At 38.3% G+C, this 22,599-nt stretch overlaps 1 protein-coding gene across 4 annotated transcripts in view; it reads left to right on the top strand.

The window, feature by feature from the left end:
• Positions 1 to 3,252: 3,252 nt before the first annotated feature.
• Positions 3,253 to 22,599, top strand: part of SEMA3C (semaphorin 3C) — a 197,845-nt gene continuing 178,498 nt past the window's right edge. For 2 of the 4 annotated variants that reach the window (XM_003407177.4, XM_064289918.1), the window contains exons 1-2: positions 18,716 to 19,000; positions 21,256 to 21,396. In XM_003407177.4, the coding sequence (XP_003407225.1) occupies positions 21,294 to 21,396 (103 nt within the window). In that variant the 5' untranslated portion in view covers positions 18,716 to 19,000; positions 21,256 to 21,293. Of the gene's footprint in view, positions 3,729 to 18,715; positions 19,001 to 21,255; positions 21,397 to 22,599 lie in introns of those variants that run through there. The other 2 variants (XM_010587309.3, XM_010587308.3) reach the window with 2 other exon arrangements.

Raw genomic sequence — 22,599 nt, 5'->3', positions numbered from 1 at the left:
CAAACAGGTCCTCCCAGATGTAACCTGGCTCCCTCACTTTCAGTATATCCAGAAACGAACCTATGATCTCCCCAAGGCAGCAGGCTCACTCCTGTGTCCCATTTGGCAGAGAGTGGCTTCAGCATCCACCCAGTTGCTTAAGCCAGAAAGTAGGCCAACATCCTCAACACTCCCCTCTTCCTTAAACTTTATACCCAATCTAGCATCGAGTCCTACTATCAATTTTACATCAAATATGTTTGAAATGGCTGGACTTTCCACATCGACATTAGTTATCTCCAGGCTATGATGAATTAATTAGCTGATTATTTGCAAGTTATGTTATTATATATTAGTTATTTTTTGCCTCTTCTTTTTCAGGATGTAAACTCCGTAAGAGATTGCATTTATCTCTCTGCTGTGCCACCTAGCATGATCTTTTACACTGAGAAGACTATCATCAGACATTTGTTGTAGAGCAAATAAATAAACGAACACTAAGATGCCACTTCACGTGGTTACTCTTTACAGAAGAGTTTGCTTTATTAAGGAAATGGCTCTAATGGCTTGGCTTTCTTCGAAATTTATATACATAATCCACTTCCCTTAATCACCTGATGTTTCTCTGTTCTTACTCTGCTCCAAAGATAATTAACAGCCAGCTCATTCCCAGGCAGGTCTGCAGCTGTCACTGCATCTCAATAAATTTTAAAAACTATGCCTACTCAGAATGTTGGTGTAGTAGGAAGTGTTTCTCCTTAATGAATTGACTAATACTCAACTAGTGGTGGGAAGTTCCTGCAACACTCCTCCTTACACATCCATTCCCCGGTGATTTATGACTACACTTTGCAGTCAAAGTTGACAAAATAAATAAATCATGACTTTATCTTCAAAGAGCTCAGAGTTCAATAAGAAAGAGACTATGCAAAAATCAGTGAAATATAAAATACAAGCAAAGGCTATAGCTGAAATGTCTTTATAGCCCCAACAGTCTATGACCTTTCCAAAAAAAAAAAAAGCAACCATGTTTTAGCTTTAGGACAGCAACTTAACAGAAAGTAGACAATCAGCATTTTTATTGATTTCTGAAAAATCAAGTAAGTAAATTACTACCTCTGGGAGTCTCCAGGAAGACTGCACAGATGTGATGCCATTTGAAACCAAATACAAAAACTGAGAATAAGTGGCAATGTGAGAGAGGAAGTTGGTCTTACTAAACCAGCTGCCACTGAGCCACTTTTAATTCACGATGACCCCATGTGTGTCAGAGTAGAACGTGCTCCGTACAGTTTTCAATGGCTGATTTTTCAGAAGTAGATCCCCAGGTGCCTCTGGGTGGACTCAAATCTCCAAATTTTCAGTTAGCAGCCAAGCTCATTAGCTGTTTGCACTACCCAGGGACTCCAGTCTAACAACAACAACAATGACAAAAACTCGTTACCATCGAGTTGAACCCAACTCATGTCCACTCCGTGTGTTACAGATTAGAACTGCTCCACAAGCAGATTGCCAGGTCTTTCTTCTGTGACACCACTGGGTGATTTTGAACCATCTTCCTTTAGAAATCCTGGTGGCATAGTGGTTAAGTGCTGCGGCTGCTAACCAAAAGGCCCACAGTATGAATCCACCAGGCAGTCCTTAGAACTCTACAGGGCAGTTCTACACTGTTCTATAGGGTCACCTTGAGTTGGAATTGACTTGACGGCCATGGTTATTTTTTTACCTTTTGATTAGCAAACCCTTTGCACCATCTAGGAACCTTACAGTCCAACTGAAGGGGAGAACAAGTGCAAAGACATAGAAGCTTGAGAAGGAACTACGTGTTCAGAACAATGAGTGGTTTTGAGTGTACTGAGCCTGGAATCCACAAGAAGACAGGCACAGGAAGAAGTTGCTTAAAGTCATATTGTCAACTCCTTTTGCCATTCTAAGTTTACACTTTATCCTCTAGGAAATAAGGAGCCATGCAAGATTTAAACAGAGAAGTGAAATACTTAGATTCGTCTTCTTGAAAAAGTCCATTTTGAAGAACGGACCAAAAGGCCGAATGACTATAGTTAATGGAGCAAATAGATTTTATCTTTTTGCCAATTCATGATCACCTAGACACATGTTTCAAAAGGAAGTCTCTGTAGAAAAGTCTTCTTGATCCAACAGCAATGGCTTGCCTATGTGGTGCATAAATCCAGGAACATCAATACGCCGAGGAGAAGGTGAAAGGCTCAGGAGCCAGCTGTATGAATAGCATCGGGACATTGGTAGTGGGAAACCCAATGGAGTGCTTAACTGAAGAGATATTTTGGAAGGTATAAGAGTAGTGCTTCTTGAAAAAAATAATTAGAAAATAGTGGTACGGAGTCGTTTCTTTAAGTCTCTTAAGCATAACAGAAGATTCATCCATTCCTGTAGTTCGGTTTGGGTATATGGGACCATTAATAAGTTAGAAACTGTGACTGAAAGAAGTGCTTCTGAATCCTCTCTACATTTCATTGTCTCCAGCAGATTTTCATTTTATTTTATTGTACTTTTTCCCCGCCCCAGATAGCTGTCTTTCTACATTAGTAGCAGCAATTTTCTCTTTGAGTTTCTCTTGGGACAAAAATGACATTGGTTGAAAGGAAGGAATATAATATTTATATAAAAAAAAAATACAGCCTAACAAATACATTTTATACGGGAACCATTATATTATTTATTAAATCAGCAAATGTTTGTTCAGTAACCCTTTTGAGTCATTTTGTTTAACTGTTAAAGTCAGCAAATATTTGTTCACCGACTCTTTATTGCCTGTGTAGTCCAAGGGAAAAAAAAAAGAAGTAATATAGTCTCTCCCCTTGGAAAGGGTAAGAATTTTTCATGTTTTCAGAGTAAAATTAACTGCTTAGGATCTACCCCTCTCCTGCAGCCCCCAAGCCAATCTATTAACCACTCTTTGTTCATAGGAAGGAAGTGGTTCTATCTAGGGCTAACAGCCAAGAATTTTGCATTCCATTCCATTCATTGCTTCTGCTACTGATTTTTTTGAGTAATATTAAGTAACAGTTCTACAGAATTTCTCTTTTTCCGGTGGAACATGGCAGTGCCCTAGAAATTCCTCTAATGTGGGCATGGCCTGGGGCATGACAAAGAATTAGGTGGAGACCAGACATGCATCTCTGGCACATCTCAGGAATGTCCCCAGAGATGGCTCATTACTGAGTAGCTGAGCAGAGACATGACTCAGCCAGAGAGTTTATGCAAGCGCTGTCTGGGGCAGCTACAGCAGTGCTGGCAGGAGCCACAGCTCAGCCAGTGTTTCCTGGATGTAGAAGAGAAAATAGCCTTTTCTTCAGAATTGAGACTTTTAAATAGCGATCTGATTATACAAACTCTTGAATTGAGTCTTTTGTCAGCACAGAAATGTTAAGAATAGAAGTCTGCTATCTGATAATGCTAACTTTTTCATATATTACCCATGGATTTGTAGCTCATTGAGAACAATTAATATTTCATCAGTGGAAATTAGAACTCTTCTTAGGAATGGATTCTTTAGAAAAAATACCTTGATTTTGGTCATTGAAAAGTGAGGAAGGTCCTCTTGGTAAGCGTTGGAAAGAGATAACTAAGGAATATGTAGACTTGTTTCATAAGAAATAAATGCTAAACCTGAGGTAAAGGAAAAGGAAGGGGAAAGAGAAGAGAGAGAAGAAAGGTAATCAAGCAACACAGCAGGGAGGATGAAAGATTCTTCTAAAGAATAGTGTAGGGTAAGTAACATCTCAAATGGTTTCAACTGTACACATTTTTATTGCCTTTGAAGTCTTTGTGGTCTATACACACTTATTTTGCTTTGGGGTTTTGATAGTTTGGTGTTTATTTGGGGATAGTATTTACAGTCTTTGATATGAAGAAACTCAAAGTTTTCTCACGCCATTATGCGTCATTTGTTATTCAGTGCCTGCATTGTATGACGGAAACCGAGCTGTTAAAAGCAAGTACAATCACTCTGTTTAACTATATTGGGCAATAGCTGCATAATGCTTAGTTTGTGGGGATTTGTGTGTCAAGGATCATGTGACAATCTCTTTATGGCACTGAGGTAAGACTGTGCATTTGTCTTTGCTGTGCCCCTCCTTTCTGCCCTCGGTGTACTCCTTATTACAATGAGTTCATATTTATGAAACTATAGACGACTAGTTTCTAGCTGTGATGAAATTTAAACCCCTGTGAAGGTTTCAGCTGATCCTAAGTGAGAAAATTACCATTTTCTTCAGGTCAAAAATTCCAGTTTGATGTAAAACAGACCCTGGAAAGGGAAGTCCTCTAAGAAGTCACTTTTGATCCAAAGATCTCTCACCAAAGTGTCAATGACTTTCCACACACATGAGCAGGTTTATTTTTTCCCCCTGTTTTCATAAAGAGCAACTATTCCCACGATTAGGTTATCCCAGAACCATCATTCACATCCTGCTTAACTACTCCTGGTTTTTTAGCAACAAAAAGCAATAAGCAGATGATAAATATCATGACGGTGTTGACTCAATGCCTGAGAAGTATGTAGTGGACAGTATGGGGTCTCTGCACATATCCCCTTGGATCCTTTTTGTACCATTTTTGTGTGTAAAATGATGGGGTGCGAGGGACTTGGTGTGCATTCAATAATCTCTCTCCTATCCCTTAAAAATGACAAATGGCTATCGATTGCTATGAATATCAGCTCTCTTGCCTCCAGCTGGAGCAACTTTAAAGCATAATGTATACTCCAGAACTCCCTGAAGAATCAGGCTGAAGTTACCCTCTGCAGGACTTATGCCTAAAACTGCACCTGCACCATTGCTTGGCTTCCTTCCGTTTCCTCTCCTGCTTCCTCCACTCCCTAGCCTGTATCCCTGGGGCACTTCCTTAATAAATCCCTTACACATCCATCCTTGGCTCAGGGTCTGCTTCTGTGGAACCTGACCAAGACAAAGAGGTGTGAATGAAAGGACAGAGACAAGGACAATCTGAATCACCAAGTGTGAGGTAGGAAATAGATTACTGGAAGATGGTATTGGGGAAAGCAAGGTAATATGGAAGGAAAAGAATGGAAGTAATGGGAAGAAAGGGGTCAAGAAGGAAGGTACTGTAATCTGGGACCATAGAACATAGTCCTAAAAGTGGATCCTGAAACACAGTGGCTAAAAATGCAAGGCCCTGGAGTCCTGCTGATTAAGGATAAATTTCCAACTTGCCACTTCATAACAGTGTTAACCTTGGGCAAGGTATTTTACTCTTTAGGCTTTTGCTCTAAGTAATAATTTTAAATGCAGAAAGAAACTTTACACTTAAAGGTGTTTATTGCGGCTGAGGGCTATCGTTTCTCTCTATATGCACACATACTTTCAAAGTTTAGCAATACTTGTCTATAGAATGCATTTCCTCTGTTGGCAGTAAGGATGGATTTGTTAAACAGGTGTATGTATAAAGGAAACAAAGTAGTAATTACATCGCATCTATCAATATAGGAGGCGCAGTGATTAAGGACACATCTGCTAACTGAAAGTTCAGTGGTACGAGTCCACCAGCTGCTTCACGGGAACAAGATGCGGTAGTCAGCTTCTGTAAGGATTTATGGCCTTGGAAACTCTACTCTGTCCTATAGGGTCCTATAGAATGGTCCCTGGAAGCAAGGATGGCAAGATTGCATCTTACGTACTTTGGACATGTCAGGAGGGATCAGTCCTTGGACAAGGACATCATGCTTGGTAAAATACAGGGTCAGTGGAAAAGAGGAAGACCCTCAATGAGATGGACTGACACAGTGGCTGCAACAATGGGCTCAAGCATAACAAGGATTGTGAGCATGGGGCAGTACTGGGTAGTGTTTCATTCTGTGGCACTTAGGGGTGCTATGAGTCAGAGCCAACTCGATGACACCTAACAACAACAATTAAAATAATAAATAAATACATAAGTGAATTAACAAGTAACAAGTCTTTGACAAGCTGATATTTCGACTGAGACCTCAATGAGTAAAAGTTATGAGCTTTCCAGATTTGGAAAAACAGCATTCCTAGGCAGAGGGACCAACTAGTTCGAAGATCCTCAAATAGGAATGAACTTGGCAATTTTGAAGAACATAAGTATGAAGAAGAGAAGAAAAATATTGATAACAATACAGGTCATGAAGATAAATAAGCTTGAATTTGAATCTTTGCTCTGTGAGATGTTCTCCCTAAAGCACAATAAAAAAAAAAAAATGAAATGAGACTTTCTCTCTCTTGGACTGTTTCTTCATCTGTAACTGATGATGATAAAATTGCTCAGGTTTATTGTGAAAATAAAAATGAGATAATACATGTAAAGTGCTAAGCATTATGCCTTTACATATTAAGTACTCAATAAACAGCTTTAATTCAATAAAAATAATCAAAATTTAAAAGTATACACAGGATAGAAATGGAATGCAAAAGCTATACACGTAATATATTAAGTCTATGTAATGTCTTAAGGAGCCCTGGTGGTGCAATGGGTAAGTGCTTGGCTGGTAATAGAAAGATCAGCGGTTCGAACCCACCCAGCCACTCAAAGGGAGAAAAGACTTGGCGATTTTTGCTCACATAAAGATTACATCCTAAAAAAAACTCTTTGGGCAGTTGTAATCTGCTCCACAGGGTGGCTAGGAATTGAAATCAACTCAGCAGCACGCAACAGCACGAGGTGATATTATACATATATTGCATGTGCATGCAGAGAGAGAGAAATTCTGGTTTTCCTCATGATACATGCATCAGGGAATTTAAACATTCAGTATTGGAGTACAGGAGGTGTAAATAAGATAGATTGGATGACCCTAAAGATCCTTCTTACCTTGTGATGTCAGGACTCTATGAGTTTCCTGTGCAATAGTAAATGACAAATTGCTTTTGACATATTTGCTTGTTCATGTCAGCTCTCTGAATCAATGAAGAATGAATATCTGATCCGCTGAGGTATGGGAGTATGGTGGACAGGGCAATAGAAAGAGCCCTAGACTGATGGCGAACACAAATTGGTTCTGTCTGAGGTTCTGCTGCATATTAGCTTTGTGCCTCTAACAATTCACTGGCCACTCTGAGTCTCAGTTTCCTTGGGCGTAATGAATGGGTTAGACAAGAGGACTCAAAGATCTCTTTTAATTTTAGTGTCCTACATATTACAGGTAATTTTTCAATAAAAAATGACTTAATTAGTTTTGGTTCAATCTAGTTTAATATTGGTTTTTAGAAGATAATACTGATTTCTCTCCAGAAGAAAAACTAAAGAAATCTTCTGGATTGAGAAAAGTGTCAATAATTTTTATAAAAGCATATTAATTATTGCCATCATAACAAAATGATTATATACTCTCTGATTTGATGCATTTGCTTTTAACTTTTACTTTACATACAGACATAAAAACGACCAGGTTTTTACAGTAAGTAGCTCAAGGAGACCAGGCAGTCATATAAGGAAGTTCTGTAAATATCTCTGAAAGGCAAGGTGGTCCAGACCTCATTGATGTGACCACACATTAGATGAAGGCCATTCCTAGCATTGGAAATGACATCATATGGAATGTTTAACTGAAATGAACTGATCTGAACTTGACTCACCCATAGCCTTTTTATGCCGTAATCAAAAATTTTATCACTAATTCATAATGGGTGAAAGCGATTTACAAATACTGTTTAATCATGTAACAAAATAATTGAAAGGCAGGTGAGGAATGTGTCGGCTTTGTTTCATACAACTTAATGGAATCAAAGACATAGGACTAATGGTGTACAAAAAGTCACATACAAATAAGATAAGGTCAGGGTCAAGATCCACTTAAAATCCATTAAAATGTCATTGAGGTCACTACTCCACTCCATGTGAAAAGGTAATTATACTGCCTGGTGATAAAGCAAAATACCTTAACAAGAGGATGCAGTGACTTCCCTATTATTCAAGAGCAGTACGTGCATGAAAGGTTTTACCTGAAGGTATTTAATACATATATTCTTGTTTTATTTATAATATGCTAACTTATTAACATATTAACTTATTAAATGAGAAGGAATAGGGCACAATGAACCCCACAGGTAACTCTAAATAGGAGGACTTTGGGGACAAATTGCAACATTTTCATTTCTTAGGCCAAAACTATTTCTCCAAATATTCTATATTGTTGTTAGTTGCTGTCGAGTTGCTGCTATAGAATGCGTGAAATGGGCTAAAAAATACTGTTGTCGATTACACTGCTGAAATGTTATTTAAATTAGGGAAAATAACTTCTAAAAGAGGTTTTACATGTGAAATTATAAAAAATGCAACTCAGAAACGGACTGAGATACATATTATATTTTTAATTTTATAGATGAGGAAATAAGGCCAGTAGTCAAATTTTTGCGAGTCATCTAGTAGTAGTCAGTTTCTTATACCGCACATATTTCATTTCTGGAACTACTTTCTCACCGGTGGTGAACTCTTAGGCCGGCCAGAGAGCAATTGGTGAGGCATATCGGAGAGCCAACCAGTTGTGTGCGCATTCTGTTTTTCTTAGTGAGTAAATCTTTCCAGTGCAAAAGAAAAAATTTAGCGATGTTGAGGTAGGATGTAGGAATAGGAATTCCAAACAAAAACGTGATGGGGATTGTTCAAAGTGGTAGGTGGAATATTTGCACTTATATCCTTTCCCTTTTATCTTTGCATTAAGGCGATATTAAAGGGATCTGTAAGACACAAGGAAAGAAAATTGAACTGATGTAGAACCTATTAGAAAGTAACAGAAAACGGGAAATAAAATATTTCCCTCCACCTCTACCATCTTTTGTCATCATGCAGAGCAAAGTTTTGGCTTCTTAAATCCGTCCAATTTCAACAAGCAGGGCGGATTTTGGCTCAGAGGTAGGGGTGAGGGGCAGAGCAAGAAAAGAGGAGAGACGTGGTTGGTGCCAGAGATGACGGTATTACTTGTTACAAAATCTAAAAAAAAAAAAAACAAACAAACAAACTTCAGAAATGCTACTAGGCTAGAGGAGGAACTGACTTGACTTAAACTATTGGGTAAATTAGCAAGTTCAGCAAAATATGGATCATTAATATGATTTGATTAATGAGACCTGAGGAAAGCAGATTTATGTTTAAATTTATGTGAATCTTTGTGTATCTGAATTTAAAAACAGTGAAATAAAGCACTGAAAAGATTATTTTTCTAAGCATCAGAGCAACACGCAAGCCACACAATAGGACAAACTGGCAGATGAGTGGTGACAGCAATGTTAAGCTTTAATAAAAAAAAAAGTTTTAATAGCAGAGGGTATTTGTTTGTCCTTCAAAATATATAATTATCTCAGAAGATTCAATCAATCACAGTACATCGAAAGCTTCGCTGAGTGTTAACCAGGACATTGTTGAATCAAGCATTGCTTACAATGTTGCCAAAGGCTACATTCCCACTTAAAAGCCATTTCTTGTGTTTCAATTCACAGGCATGCTCACCATATTTTGGTTTCATTCAAATAGTTTCCCTAAATCAAAAGACTGAAAGAGAGGAAGTACAAGAAAGAGTAAGAACAATAAGATGATTATGGGGTTAGGGAATCTTAACAGAAAGACTAAAAGAATGAAATATGTGTACTTAAAAAAAAAATATCATATAACCAAACCACACTCCAGGAGAATATACAGAACAATTATAGTAAAGTATTTAAAAGACGAAAGCGAACTCGTTGCCCTCAAATAGATTCCAACTTATAGGGACCCTATAGGACAGAATGGAACTGCCCAACAGGGTTTCATAGGCTGTAATCTTTATGGAAGCAGACTGCCACATCTTTCTCCCAAAAGTGACTATTGGGTTCAAACTGCCAACCTTCCAGTTAGCACCCAAGCATTTAACAACTGTGCCACCAGGGCTCCTCGATGGTTAAAGTATATCCCAACAAACCCACTGCCGTCTGAGTCATTAAAGTATATATAAAGGACATAAATCCCAAAGAAAAACAATGTTGTGACCCAAGAGTTTATACATATTCAGGAGACTTAAATGGATGTCAAATAATGGTATATTTTCTGGTATTGAAGGCTGTTGCTCTGTAGAAATATTTCCAATGTGGTCCATGTATGCAGGCATAGACTAATAACAACAACAATAAATAGATGCAAAAATCTAATTTATTCTGTCAAAACTGAGGTCGTGCCTTCACAGAGTGTCTACTATAATAATATAAATACATTATAAATTTTAGTGTTTGTTTTTAAACTTTATAGACCCAGGCTAAGAATATTCTAAGAAACTTTTATTTATTAAATAAATCTTTGGGACAAATTCAAGAACACCTTTGTGGAATACACTTTGCAAACCATGCTGTTGATAGTGCAGTAGATAACTCCATGTTTTTATGTATTAAAAAGAAGATGACTTTAATATGATAAATATCTATATTTAAAAATAAAGAAGGAAATTGAGGTGGAGACATCACAGTTAGTAGATTAAAGCACAAATACATAATTCTTAAAAGACTATGTCCCTGTTGTTTCAAATTAAGACCTTGGTAGAAGAATGCTAGTGTGAAAAAAAACTAGTGAAACATGAAAAGAGACAAAATTATGTACAATTTCTGGAAATAGATAACATTTCCCTTTCTATGCCAAGAAATCTTGCTACTGGTTTCTTTTTAATCATACTTTTATTTTTATTTTTAATGTGATAAGATTTTAAGAAAATCTTGTTTTAAACTGTAAACAGATAACTTACAACATATTTTCTGACTGTTAATTTTAAAATTCAAGTGAAAATAATTTGAAATTAATTCATCCCTTCTGTTCCTATATCAGTTGATTGTGGAGAATAAGTCAGTTCAGAACATTCCCACAGTTTTTACAAACTCAAATTAAAGCTCAAACGTGGCCTGAAGAGGAAAATACAAACGGTCACCTTTGAGGGTAAAGTTATGAACCGTGGATATTAGTTATTTAAGAAGCTTATAAAATGCAACACTGTCAGTAACAAGAATATATTTTATTTAGACTTTTTAAATTCCAAAAAAATATTCTTGAAAGAAAATCTCAGTTTACGTAATTGAGCAACCAGGTATCCAGCAGGGTTTGGCTTTGCTGCTGGCCATGAAAGTGTCTAAGATTCCTATGTTCTGTTCTGAAGCAGTTCATTCAGTGGAGAAAAAGAGTCACGTAATTGTAACATTAAGTCATAGAGCAAAGGGACAAACAAAATGCCATGGGAAGACAAAAGTGAGAGAGAAGGTGTTAACATATATCATAGCATTTAGTTCTTCAATCAACCTAAAGGTAGTTGTTATAATTTTCATTTTACAAATATCAAAACTAAAACTTGAAGTTAAACAACACCCAAGATGATATAGGTGACTTTAAGATTGATGTCGTTTCTACTATAAAAGTAGCATCCAGGACTTGGCTAATTTTACCTAGGATTATAGGAGAGGGACGTTTTATAGGGGAGGATTCATTAGAGGTGAGTTGATGAGTGAAAGGCATTGCCAGGCAAGTGAGATGGGCTTTAGAAACAGAGGAAATAGCATCTGCAAAGCCACTGATGTGTGAGCAATATACTATGTGGTCTAAGAATGGTCAGGTAAGACATTTAATACATACAAACTTTCCGATGCAAGGTTAAGGACTGGGTGGGAGGGGATGAGAAATTACCTCAGCTGAGCAGTGAAAGAGAATGTATGAGCCATGAAAATAAGATGGAACTTTATCCTTCCGTAATGGTACAAAAGACTTTCCAGTAACCCTAAGACAATTTGAAGAACAGGTAACCTGTGACTTGTAATTTTAAAATCAGACTTAACCTTGCCTGATTTGTGAACCTCATGAGTCCACTGTCCAAATTTGATTCAGTGATGTCATTTCCTGTATTTATATACGTAACAAACTAGACATTTGAATGGAATATAGCCAATTGACACAATTATTAATGTGCTTGGGTGGATGATGAAAGAATCTGCATGAGTTTTTGTTTTACAATTATGTGCTCTTTTTCCTCACCAATGTATTATTGATTCTTCTTCCCTTCTACCCATATACCTTGAAAGCCCTTCTGTGTGTCAACCCTGTTCATTAATCATCTCAGTACTGGGGACTATAAAAGATACAAAGAAAATTAGGCTATGAGTCTGCCTTCAAGCTGTTTATAATTTCAGAGCAGAGATAAGATCTCTGCATTTTTAATTTATATATGAGAGAGAAAGTGATGAGTATTTAGCAAAAACAGAAAAGTTTATTCAGGACCTACACACCCCAGAAGGAAAAACGAAACTCTCTACTTCCCTTTCTTCTTTACTAGGGTATTTATTAGATTAATGCAGGTAGTAGAAAGAGCATGGACTTACAACAAGCAAACATGGATTCAGCGCATATGGGAAGAATACAGAGACGGCAAAGGGGCCTAGAGTTTCTGAATCATCTTCCCTGTTTGCAAAATGGAGATACTTGTAACTTCTGTCTTGGACTTGTTATGGAGATTTAAAGAAATTTTCTTTGTAAAGTATCTGTTAAGTAATACATGCCCTTTAAATCCTACTGCCTCTTCTGGTATACTTCTGGTCCAAAAGTTCAATGAACCCATTGTAATGTATACATCCCAATAAGGGAAAAAATTGAAATGTGCCTGGAGAGCTACATATCTTCTGTCATATTTGTTTAAAAACAAAAGCTGCATATCCTTTTTGAAAGTTATTGGACATCACTTGAAATTTCAAAGCCATATCATAACTAAAAATAAATCAAATAAAAAGAATAAGTGGATTATTATTTTACGTTTCCTAACTGCCCTCTCTTCCTCCTGGAAATCTCTGGGATGGAGGAGAGCTGAGTTTGTCATGCACCTTTCATTGTGAGGATACCTTTATTAGGGTGTGAAAGTAGTTCACACAACTTAATACTTCACTTTCGATTCAACCATTTAAAATTTGTGAAGAGTAGAAAAATAGTAAAACCTGAATATTACATGGAAAAGGTCTGTAACCACATGAAGGGGCCATAGATGGGAGTCAATTAGCCATAACTAACAGTCCTTTATTCATTGCTCCAGCTGGTTATTATTTTTGAGCCTCATTGCATGCATCCGACAACCAAAAGCACTTACAGCAGGCCTCTCATGATTCTCCTGTGAGAATAGATTCGTGGAAAGGGTTTTGTTCTCCAAGTGAAGAGAAAGAGAGCTTTAGATACAACACTATCCATAAAAACAGTTTGCTTTTCTCAAAAGAAGCATGACTATGGGTGGGTGTGTATGTAATCAAATAACAAGCATTACTTATTAAAATAGCCATGAGTTATTTTGTAACTGTAGTTGTATATAGTTAATTTCAAACACATACACTACCTTCACTGAGGTTTTACACGAAATACTTCAAAAAGAAGAAAAAAAAATACAGAGTTTATATTTTACCCCCATGATGAAAGTTTGAGTGAGGTCAATGTTCTCTTGCAACTTCTGTTGTGTCCATAAGACATTTTTACATCAAAGAAATAAAACAACTAACAGACTCTTAATCCTAAAATTCTTCTCTATCTATTTTTAAATTTGAAATACAATAATATATAAACATTAGAAGCAATATGCTCTTAGTTAGCTTGGGAAATGTTTAAAGGCATTTGTAGAAATGTTGAAGATATAGACTTTTAATTTTCTAATAGTTTATATATCCACATTTATGCAAATTACAAAGGTAAAAAGTGGCAAACAGTGGAAAGTCTCTTCCTGGGCAGTTTCCCTCTTCAGAGCAAATAACTGTCACCCAGTTATTTTTTTTAATGCCAGAGATCCTACAATTTTAGATTCATAAAAATTTAGTAAATATCAATAGGGAAAGAGATCAAGGGTCAGGGACATAAATGAGGTGTATGTGAAATAGGTAAAGAATGAAAGTAGAGATACGCTCATCCTATTGAAAAATAAGGAATGATTTTGACAAAGGAACTATTAAAATCTATCAAATGTCCAGATAGGAACTCTGCACACAAATTCTAGACCAGACCTGCTTGACCAGTTTTGTCCTCAGGGACCTTAACGTAACCCAAGGAGAAGTAGGGCTGATGCAAGCAAAGTAAATAAACATTTGAAGAACAGACTTGCTAAAGATATGGTTCAGGAACTCTAAAGGGCTGGCATTTGGAAGTTGACGAAAGAAGAAAATAGAAAGAGAGGAGAACGAGAGTGAAGGAGAGGAGAGGAGAGGAGGGGAGGGAAGGGGAGGGGAGAGGAGAGGAGAGGAGGGGAGGGAAGGGGAGGGGAGGGGAGGGGAGGAGAGGGGAGGGGAGGAAACTGGTGTAGCAATTGCTTAGGTTCATATTGAGCAACATGAGACGTGGAGTCAGACATGACTGAGTCTCTTTCTTTTCCAATATTAGCTACCCATGTGATTTGGGCAAACCTTCAGTGTTCTTTTATGCAAAATAGTAACTCATTACAGAATGATGCCTGGCATATATATGTTCTATCTATAGGCCCGGCACTTTATAGGCCATATGTAGGTCTATGGCAAATATATTAGTTAAGACTAATAGGAAGACTACTCTCAAACTCTGAAGGGCTGAGATTCTTTAGTTAGGGTAGAGTTTATTCACATGGGTCATCTGTGTGATGGAAAGAGGAAAAAAAACCTCTGAAAACATTCTATATTCTATACATTTGAAATAAGAAGATTTATAGGGGCACATGTTCATAAAGGAAAGATAGATAAATTATTCAAAATCAGTGAGTTTAAATAGTTTTTTTTTTTGTTTGTTTCAGGACCACAATATATATATATATATATATAAAAAATATGGCCACTTTTAGCCGAAGAGTACGGCCCCCGGACATCCTTTTCACTCCGTACTAAAGTCACTCCCAAGGTTCACCCTTCAGCCAAAGATTGGACAGGTCCATAGGGCCAAAAATAACACACGTGGGGAACATGCTTCATAGTTCAATCATGTATATGAGACTAATGGACACCCCAACCCAAAAGCAAAGATGAGAAGGCAGGAAGGGACAGGAAAACTGGACGAATGGAAACAGGGAACCCGGGGTGGAGAAGGGGAGAGTGTTGACACATTACAGGGTTAGCAACCACTGCCAAAAACAATTTGTGTATTAACTGTTTAGTGAGAAACTAATTTGCTTTGTAAATAAATTCATCTAAAGCACAATAATACATATGTATGTGTGTGTGTATGTGTCTTAGTCATCTAGTGCTGTATAACAGAAATACCACAAGTGGATGGCTTTAACAAAGAGAAATTTATTCTCTCACTGTCTAGTAGGCTACAAGTCCAAATTCAGGTCATCAGCTCCAGGGGAAGTCTTTCTTTCTTTGTCGGTTCTGGGGGAAGGTCCTTGTCATCAACCTTCCCTTGGTCTGGGAGCTTCTCAGCTCAGGAGCCTCAGGTCCAAAGGACGTGCTCTGCTCCCAGTGCTGCTTTCTTGGTGGTATGAGGTCCCCATGTCTCTCTGCTCACTTCTCTCTTTTTTATCTCAAAAGAGATTGGCTTAAAACACTATCTAATCTTACAGATTTCATCAATATAACTGCTGCTAATCCATCTTATTACTTCATAGTGATGGATATACAACACATAGGGAAATCACATCAGATGATAAAATGGTAGACAATCATAGAATTATACAAGGGAATCATGACCTGGCTAAGTTGACAGACATTTTGGGGGGACACAATTCAATCCATGACTACATGGCTACTTCAATTTGGCAGAAGCAATTTAAGGCATACAATATTGTACAATTTAATGAGAATGATCATAAGTATTTTCACGTGAATGCTTTACTCAAGACCACATTTTGATGAAAGCAAACTTTGTGATTAGTGCACTCTAATTCTAATCGCGTTGTTGTTACCCCTGTAGACCCATTTCGTGTCCCTCCCCCTTCCTTCAAGCAGGAGTTCCTGGGTGGCACAAACAGTATGAGCTCAGCTATTAATCGAAAGGTTGGTGTCTCAAATCCACCCAAAAATATCTCAGATGAAAGGTCTCGTGATCTACTTCCGAAAAATCAACTGCTGAAAACCCTATGGACCACAGTTCTACTCTGGCACACATGGGGTCACCATGAGTCAGAGCTGACTCCAAGACAACTGGTTTAGTTTTGGTTTTTCTCTCAACCATCTTACTCAGTTAGCTCATGTTGTTTCCTACCTGTAAGGACACAGATGAGACTGCAAACTAGAGTAGTGATACTGGGCCACCAACATTTCTTACATAAAGTCACATCTAGTCGATTGTGACTTATAGTGGCCTAAAGTATGCCGGAGTAGAACTTGCTCTGTAGGATTTTTAATAGCTGATTTTTCAGAAGTAGATCTAGGCCTTTCTTCTAAGGTGCCTCTGGCTGGACTCAAACCTCCAGTCTTACAGTTAGCAGCCATGTGCATTAACTGTTTGCAACCCAGGAACTACATTTCTTATATGTCTCATATTTGCCAAGGTATTTGAGGCTCCTAAGCAATTTGGGTTTTAAGCAATTTGGGAAAGGCAGAAGTAGAGAAAAATTTTATTAGGGCTACCTATAGGGTCGCTATCAGTTGGAATTGACTTGATGACAACAGGTTTGGTTTGGTTTTTATTGCCAGTCTTAAACTCTCACTATGCGGCCTAAAGTTTCAGGCAAGCATGAGCACTAATTGTGTCCTTGTGCTTGACTCTGTCTTGCCTAATGCCTACCAGTGTTTTTATGATTCATTTTGAGGTGTGGCCAACAGTAAATGTCTCAGTACTAAGCAAATACCATTAAATCTCAGAGCACATTGAAAAGAGGCTTACTCAGGCCAGATAGTGAGGAATCTCTCTCTGCACAAGCTTCATAGACTGTGATTTAAAGCTAAACTATTTGTCATAGTCTCCAAAGCCTTGTAAACATGTGTGAGAGATTGAACTAATTCTTCAGGCTTTTGGGAATTAAATTTGTTACTAAACAAAAAACCAAACCAAACCCATTGCTGTGGAGTTGATTCCGGCTCATTGCAGCCCTGTAGGACAGGGTAGAACTGCCCATAGGGTTTCCAAAGCTGTACTCTTTCCCCACATTTGGTACTAAACTCCCCCGTAAATACACAATTTGACATCTGTTTCACCTTGCATTTCATTACCTCAGTTCTTTAAAACTTAGCAATAAAATGTGTAAACATACTCTACCTTGTATGGATTATACATTAAACAGTTTCTTATGGTCCCACATTTCTAATAATAATTATATAATTTGTCGATGTTCACACCAGTAATTCTCTCTAACGATTTATTCTCCTCCCTCCTTAATTTATAAATGCTGACTCAGATGCCAGCAGAAGGGTGACATTGCTCAGTGATATAACCTGGATCTTAATCAGTTTCAGAAGTATTTCCGAGAAGCATGTGTCGTGCTTACTCTCATTTACATCTGGTTTTTAATACTGTCAGATGTTTCACAGGTTAAAACCATTATTACAAACTTATGTCAAAGAGCTACTCATGTTTTTGTTGCACTCATCATCACAAAAAAGATAGTTTAAATGGTTCCGTATTGTTTTAAAGAATGTATCTGTTAAAATGGACATTTCTCTCACAAACGGATGTGTTTGAAGATAATATTGGCCCTGAAATATTACTTTTTGGACTCTTAAATTGGCATTCGTATTTGACTTGATTTCCTCATTTCGCAGCTATACTGCAAGAGTCAGAGACACGTTTCCATCTACTGAAGGTAAAATGTGGTGCCTAGACACGGGGAAGGCTTTAATCACCTCCTCACTTCCTGCTGCTTGAGATCCAATTCAGCTGTCTCACTGGAGTAATGTTTTCGCACTATTAGAAGTGCTTTCTATGTCACAGTTCATAAAAATTCAATGATTCTGCTTTGTTTTATAAGGAAAATGTAAGGAGCAAGGTGGAGAAACCCCACTTGACGTTCTCTCTGTATAGCGACATCTGCTGGGCTGTGGCCCGCAGTGATTTTAAGCCAGTGCCTGCCTGTTTTTATAGAGGTCGAAGCTCATTTAAGCATCTGGTTCCTCTGGTCCGGAGAAGTAATTTTCACTTAAACATCAAAGTCAATTCCGAAGTTTAACAGTTATACCTGAAAATAGTGCCGGGAATATACCCCCGATGCCTTGATTTATCAGTTGGCATAATTTAGAACAGCTTTCCTCCACAAAATTGTGTAATAATTTCTTGTAATTATGTTTGGGGAGTATCCCGGAGGGAAGGATACTGGTCATGAGTCAATGTGGGGAGGTCAGCAGAATTACTGCCTTCAGGACATTAAGGAAACGCATTAGGAAACAATACCTATTGAAAGGTTAAACTTCTGAGACAAGGCTGTTGGCTTATCTCGGCCGGTGTTAGAAAAACTGTTGCAGGAAAAAAAGAGCACGACTCCTGCCTTCTTAAAAACGCATCTCTTTGCCTTAAAAGGATGTAGTGATTCTTGTCTGGCAAAACTGCTCTGCACTTTGATATTTACGGCCAAGCAAAGCCTGTGTGCCTTCCAAGAGCCGCTGGCAACGAACAAAACCCTTGGAGCGCACCCTGCAAGTTTCTCAGTCCAGCGCGAACTGCGAAAGGAGCAGAGTCCGGGAGCGCTCCTGCCTCCTCTGCGCGGCCGCCTCCTCCCGGGTCGGCCCCGCGCGCCCCCGCGGCTCCCGGCCGCTCTCTCGCGGGCGCGCTCGGGGTGGGGCCTCGCCGCCCGTGTCCCAGCGGCTGGGTCGGCTCCGCGGCTGCTGCAGCCGGCTGGGCGGCGCGCCGGGGCAGCCGGAGCCGCGCGCCGACGCGCTGTAACCGGACACCCGAGCGCTCGCCCCCCGCGCCGGGCCACTTTCCATTCACTCCGAGGTGCTGGATTGAGCGACGCGGAGGAGGGTGCGCGGCACTGCGCCGCTGAGGATTCCTTTACAAAGAAACTCAGAGGACTGCGAAGGAAGGGTTTCACCGCTGGGACGCTCTAGAAATTAAGGTCTTCTGGGAAAAGGATTAGAGACACGCCGATCCCAACCGGTAACAAATTGTGACTTTTCCGCTCTGATTTCTTCTCACTTCGGTAAGCCGGAGACGTTATTTTCCGCGTTGTGAATTTAACAAAATAGAACTTTTTTGGTTTATGTCTTGACTTTTCATAGCTCGAGGTACTCAAGTCTGGACGTTTTCTTAAGAGCACATGCGGTTTGTCAGGGAAATGTTTGGCTTGCGGAGAGCCCGGCTTGAGTGGTTTCTTTAGGCTATGACACCTGCGGAGAGTTTAAAGTTGACTATTACAATGCCTTCTAAGGCAGAATTGCTCAAGAGAGGACACGAAACCATCTTTTTCCCCCCACACTATTTATTAATTGTGTGACATGGTATGTTTGGGATCAGTAGGAGTGAAATCAACAAGCAGCTTGTATAAATGTCTGAGTTAAAGGAAAGAAGTTCTAAGATACTTGGATGGGGTGGGGGTATGTGCGAGACACTTGGCTTTCGGTTTCACACTTTTCATCACTAGGTAGGACTGAAATCAGATTACTTGTATACTCGCTTCATTAGGTCTGTCATTTCTTCCTCAATTATTATCCTCTTCAATTTATATCATAATTCTTTTGGGAAGACATGTCAGATATGATACTAATAATAGCAATGTATAAAATTTGTAAATATTATTATCTTGCTTAATAATAAGATAAAGGTTGGGTGCGTTTATCTTATGTGTGTTTGTTTGTTTTTTTTTTAGCTTTAACTATAAAGTCAACAAAAGTAGGGAACAAATTACTAAGGGAAAGTCACCCATAAAAACAATTTTCTTCTAAGTTAATTTAGGGATGACAGGGTGAAGAGGTTGAGGAAGCAGGAAGGAACTGTTTCTTTTGAAAATTACCAACACAAACATCTCTGGGGTTCCCTCCATCTGTGTGGTAAAGGAGATAGATGATTTCCCTGCTAACTCCCACAGCATAGCTGCTGGTGGATTCAAACTGCTAACCTTTTGGCTAGCAGCCATAGCACTTAACCACTACACCGCAAGGGCTCTGTAGCATGGCTGGCTGCTACCTAGGAAAACAGCTTATACCTTTAGTTAAAAATTATGTTTAGTTCTTCTTTTTCTTAGGTATTAATGAAGCATGCTTTTCAGTGTTTAGTGTCATTTCTTTATTGAATAAAATTGATGGTAAATTTTGAATTTTGAAACTCACGGTGTTGAAGATCAGGGTTGTTCTAACCTGTAGAAATAAATATCAAGGTTAAACTCTGCTGTGTCATTCTGTTGTATAATTATGCTAGACTCAACATGATGGGATTCCTTTTATGGTCCTGAGTGTATTTTGCATATTGTGGCCACTAGAGCTCCTATAGATTTGCATTAACTCATTACCTGGTCTTCCTTGGTGTTCAGAGATTAGTTAATAGCATTAGCCATTTTATAGCTATATTTTCCAGCAGTAATACTTGCGTCTCTGATTTATCTTTTGGAATTTTGACAGCCCACTTTCCAGTTGATTTATTTAAAATATGCATCAGTGATTACATGGTTCACTGGATTGCTCACCACTAGCTCACTGGGTTGAATTTGGCCTGGGTCCATGTTTACCTCATCAGCATCATTCACAGCTACATGGTCATCTGTATAAATTGGCAGATAATTTATTAGAGTGATTTTAGTGATCAAGGATCGGGCCTACAGTTATGTATAGAGACACCATTTCAGAGACGATTACGCGGAAAGAGCTAATGAGCATGGATGTGAGTGGATACACAGGAATGTTCGTGTAGGATTTCCCTACTACTACTATATGAGGGGAATGAGAAATTTTCACCTATTAACAAAATAGCCTGTTGGAAGCCCTGGTGGTATAGTGGTTAAGTGCTACAGTTGCTAGCCGAAAGGTTGGCAGTTCAAATCCACCAGGCGCTCCTTGGAAACTATGGTGCAGTTCTACTCTGTCCTATAGAGTCGCCATATAGAGTCCTATTGGTACCATTCTCTAGTCATTTTTTACTTAATTTTTTTTTATGCACATTTTAGAAGACGAAGTTAAATTCTTTCTTCTGGGAATCAATAGCTTTTTACTTGCCTCTTTGTTCTTAACCATATTTTGCTGGAGGATGAAACAGTTTCTCCTGTTGCAAAGACTTCCAGTCACAAATGAGCCAAATCTAGATTTTCACATCTGAGAAGCAAAGTCACAGCACCTCCTACTGGTTGCACTACTGTAAAAGTTCAAATGTGTCCTTTGCAAATAGAGTGCTCTATCTAGTTTACTGTTTTTTGTGATCCTGGAATGTGAAAAAAGATATAACAAAACTTTTCTCTCTCTTTTAAAGGTATTTTCCCTTGGATATTAACTCGTAAATCTGAAGAAATGGCATTTTGGGCAGTTCACATGTTGATTGGAATATTTGCTTATTCTGTCTGTGTAAAAGGATCTTCCCAGCCCCAAGCAAGAGTTTATTTAACATTTGATGGTAAGAAAGTTGATAAGCACTTTGGGGAAAAATGTTATTTATTTATTTATTTATTCTTCTTTATCCAGATTCAAAAATTAATAAATGAATGAGATAAAAATATATATTTTTATGGTCCAATTTTAAAGGTGGTTACTAGACAGCTTTTTGGATGATATGGCTGTTTTACAGTATTGATTAATGGATGAAAGTCCTCTTTTGCATTTGAGGAAATGTTTATGAAAATGCTCGAAGTGTATGCTGCTCTTCTTTTCCAAAGTTTCCTTGTGTTTTTAGTACGTGTGAGTTGGGGGAAAGACGCCTAAGATTTTTTTATCTTAATATTCAACTGGTTTTATTGAGAAACACCCCCTACGATATATGTGCTAGTCCTCAGAAACAGAGGAGCTGTGTAGGTTTAATTGATGAAAAATTTTAGACATATGCCTCAAAACTGGTCACTCCATAGGTTATTCTCATGGTGTGGTCTTGTGTTTCCACAAGGACTCCCAGAGTTTGGCACAATTCTCTAATTGGAAAGGACCTAAAAGAATAGTTGGAAATATGCTATTGCTTGCTATTGTGTACGAATGTTCTCTTCAGAAGCTTGGGAATATCTGTGTGATTTCAAATTTTCACAAACATAAAAGCTGTAAGGTCCTCTGAGGGAATGGTTTACCAAATGTATGCGAGAACCTTCAATGTATATAGTTCAAACCACTTACAGATGCATGGTTTTGGTCAGTGGAAGAACCCATACTAATTGGGTAGCTCAAATAAGAAATGGATAAGAAACACCAGTCTGCCAGTCAGGGTCATTTATATTTTTATTATTTCTTTCAACTCTGTCTTTGTTTAAAGCTCAGAGGTATGTTTCTCAGGCCTTCCTTTAGCAGTGTGTCTCAAACTCTGTTATCTTGAACTTCAAACAGCACTATGACTGACACTTATCAGTCAAATGGCTATCTTTCTTCTTTCTTTTAAAGTCACCAAGTGCTTTCCCCAAGGTCATCATAAGTACCGAAGGAGCCATATTTAGAACTTAGGGTGTGCGAGCTTCTAATTGCTTCCTTAACCTTCAAGCCAGGCATTCGCATTAAAACCCATGGTTATCAGTTAAGTTGTTAAAGAAGGAAAAATAGACCCTTTGAGGTTCCTCTTGTAGTCTGTTCCTACCTTTTCGCCTAAGATAAGAACTATGAAATGTATCATAAAATAAACAAG

Source organism: Loxodonta africana, chromosome 8 (assembly GCF_030014295.1).
Source record: "Loxodonta africana isolate mLoxAfr1 chromosome 8, mLoxAfr1.hap2, whole genome shotgun sequence".
NCBI classification, from domain to species: Eukaryota; Metazoa; Chordata; class Mammalia; order Proboscidea; family Elephantidae; genus Loxodonta; species Loxodonta africana.
This window is presented reverse-complemented; position numbering and strand designations above follow the sequence as displayed.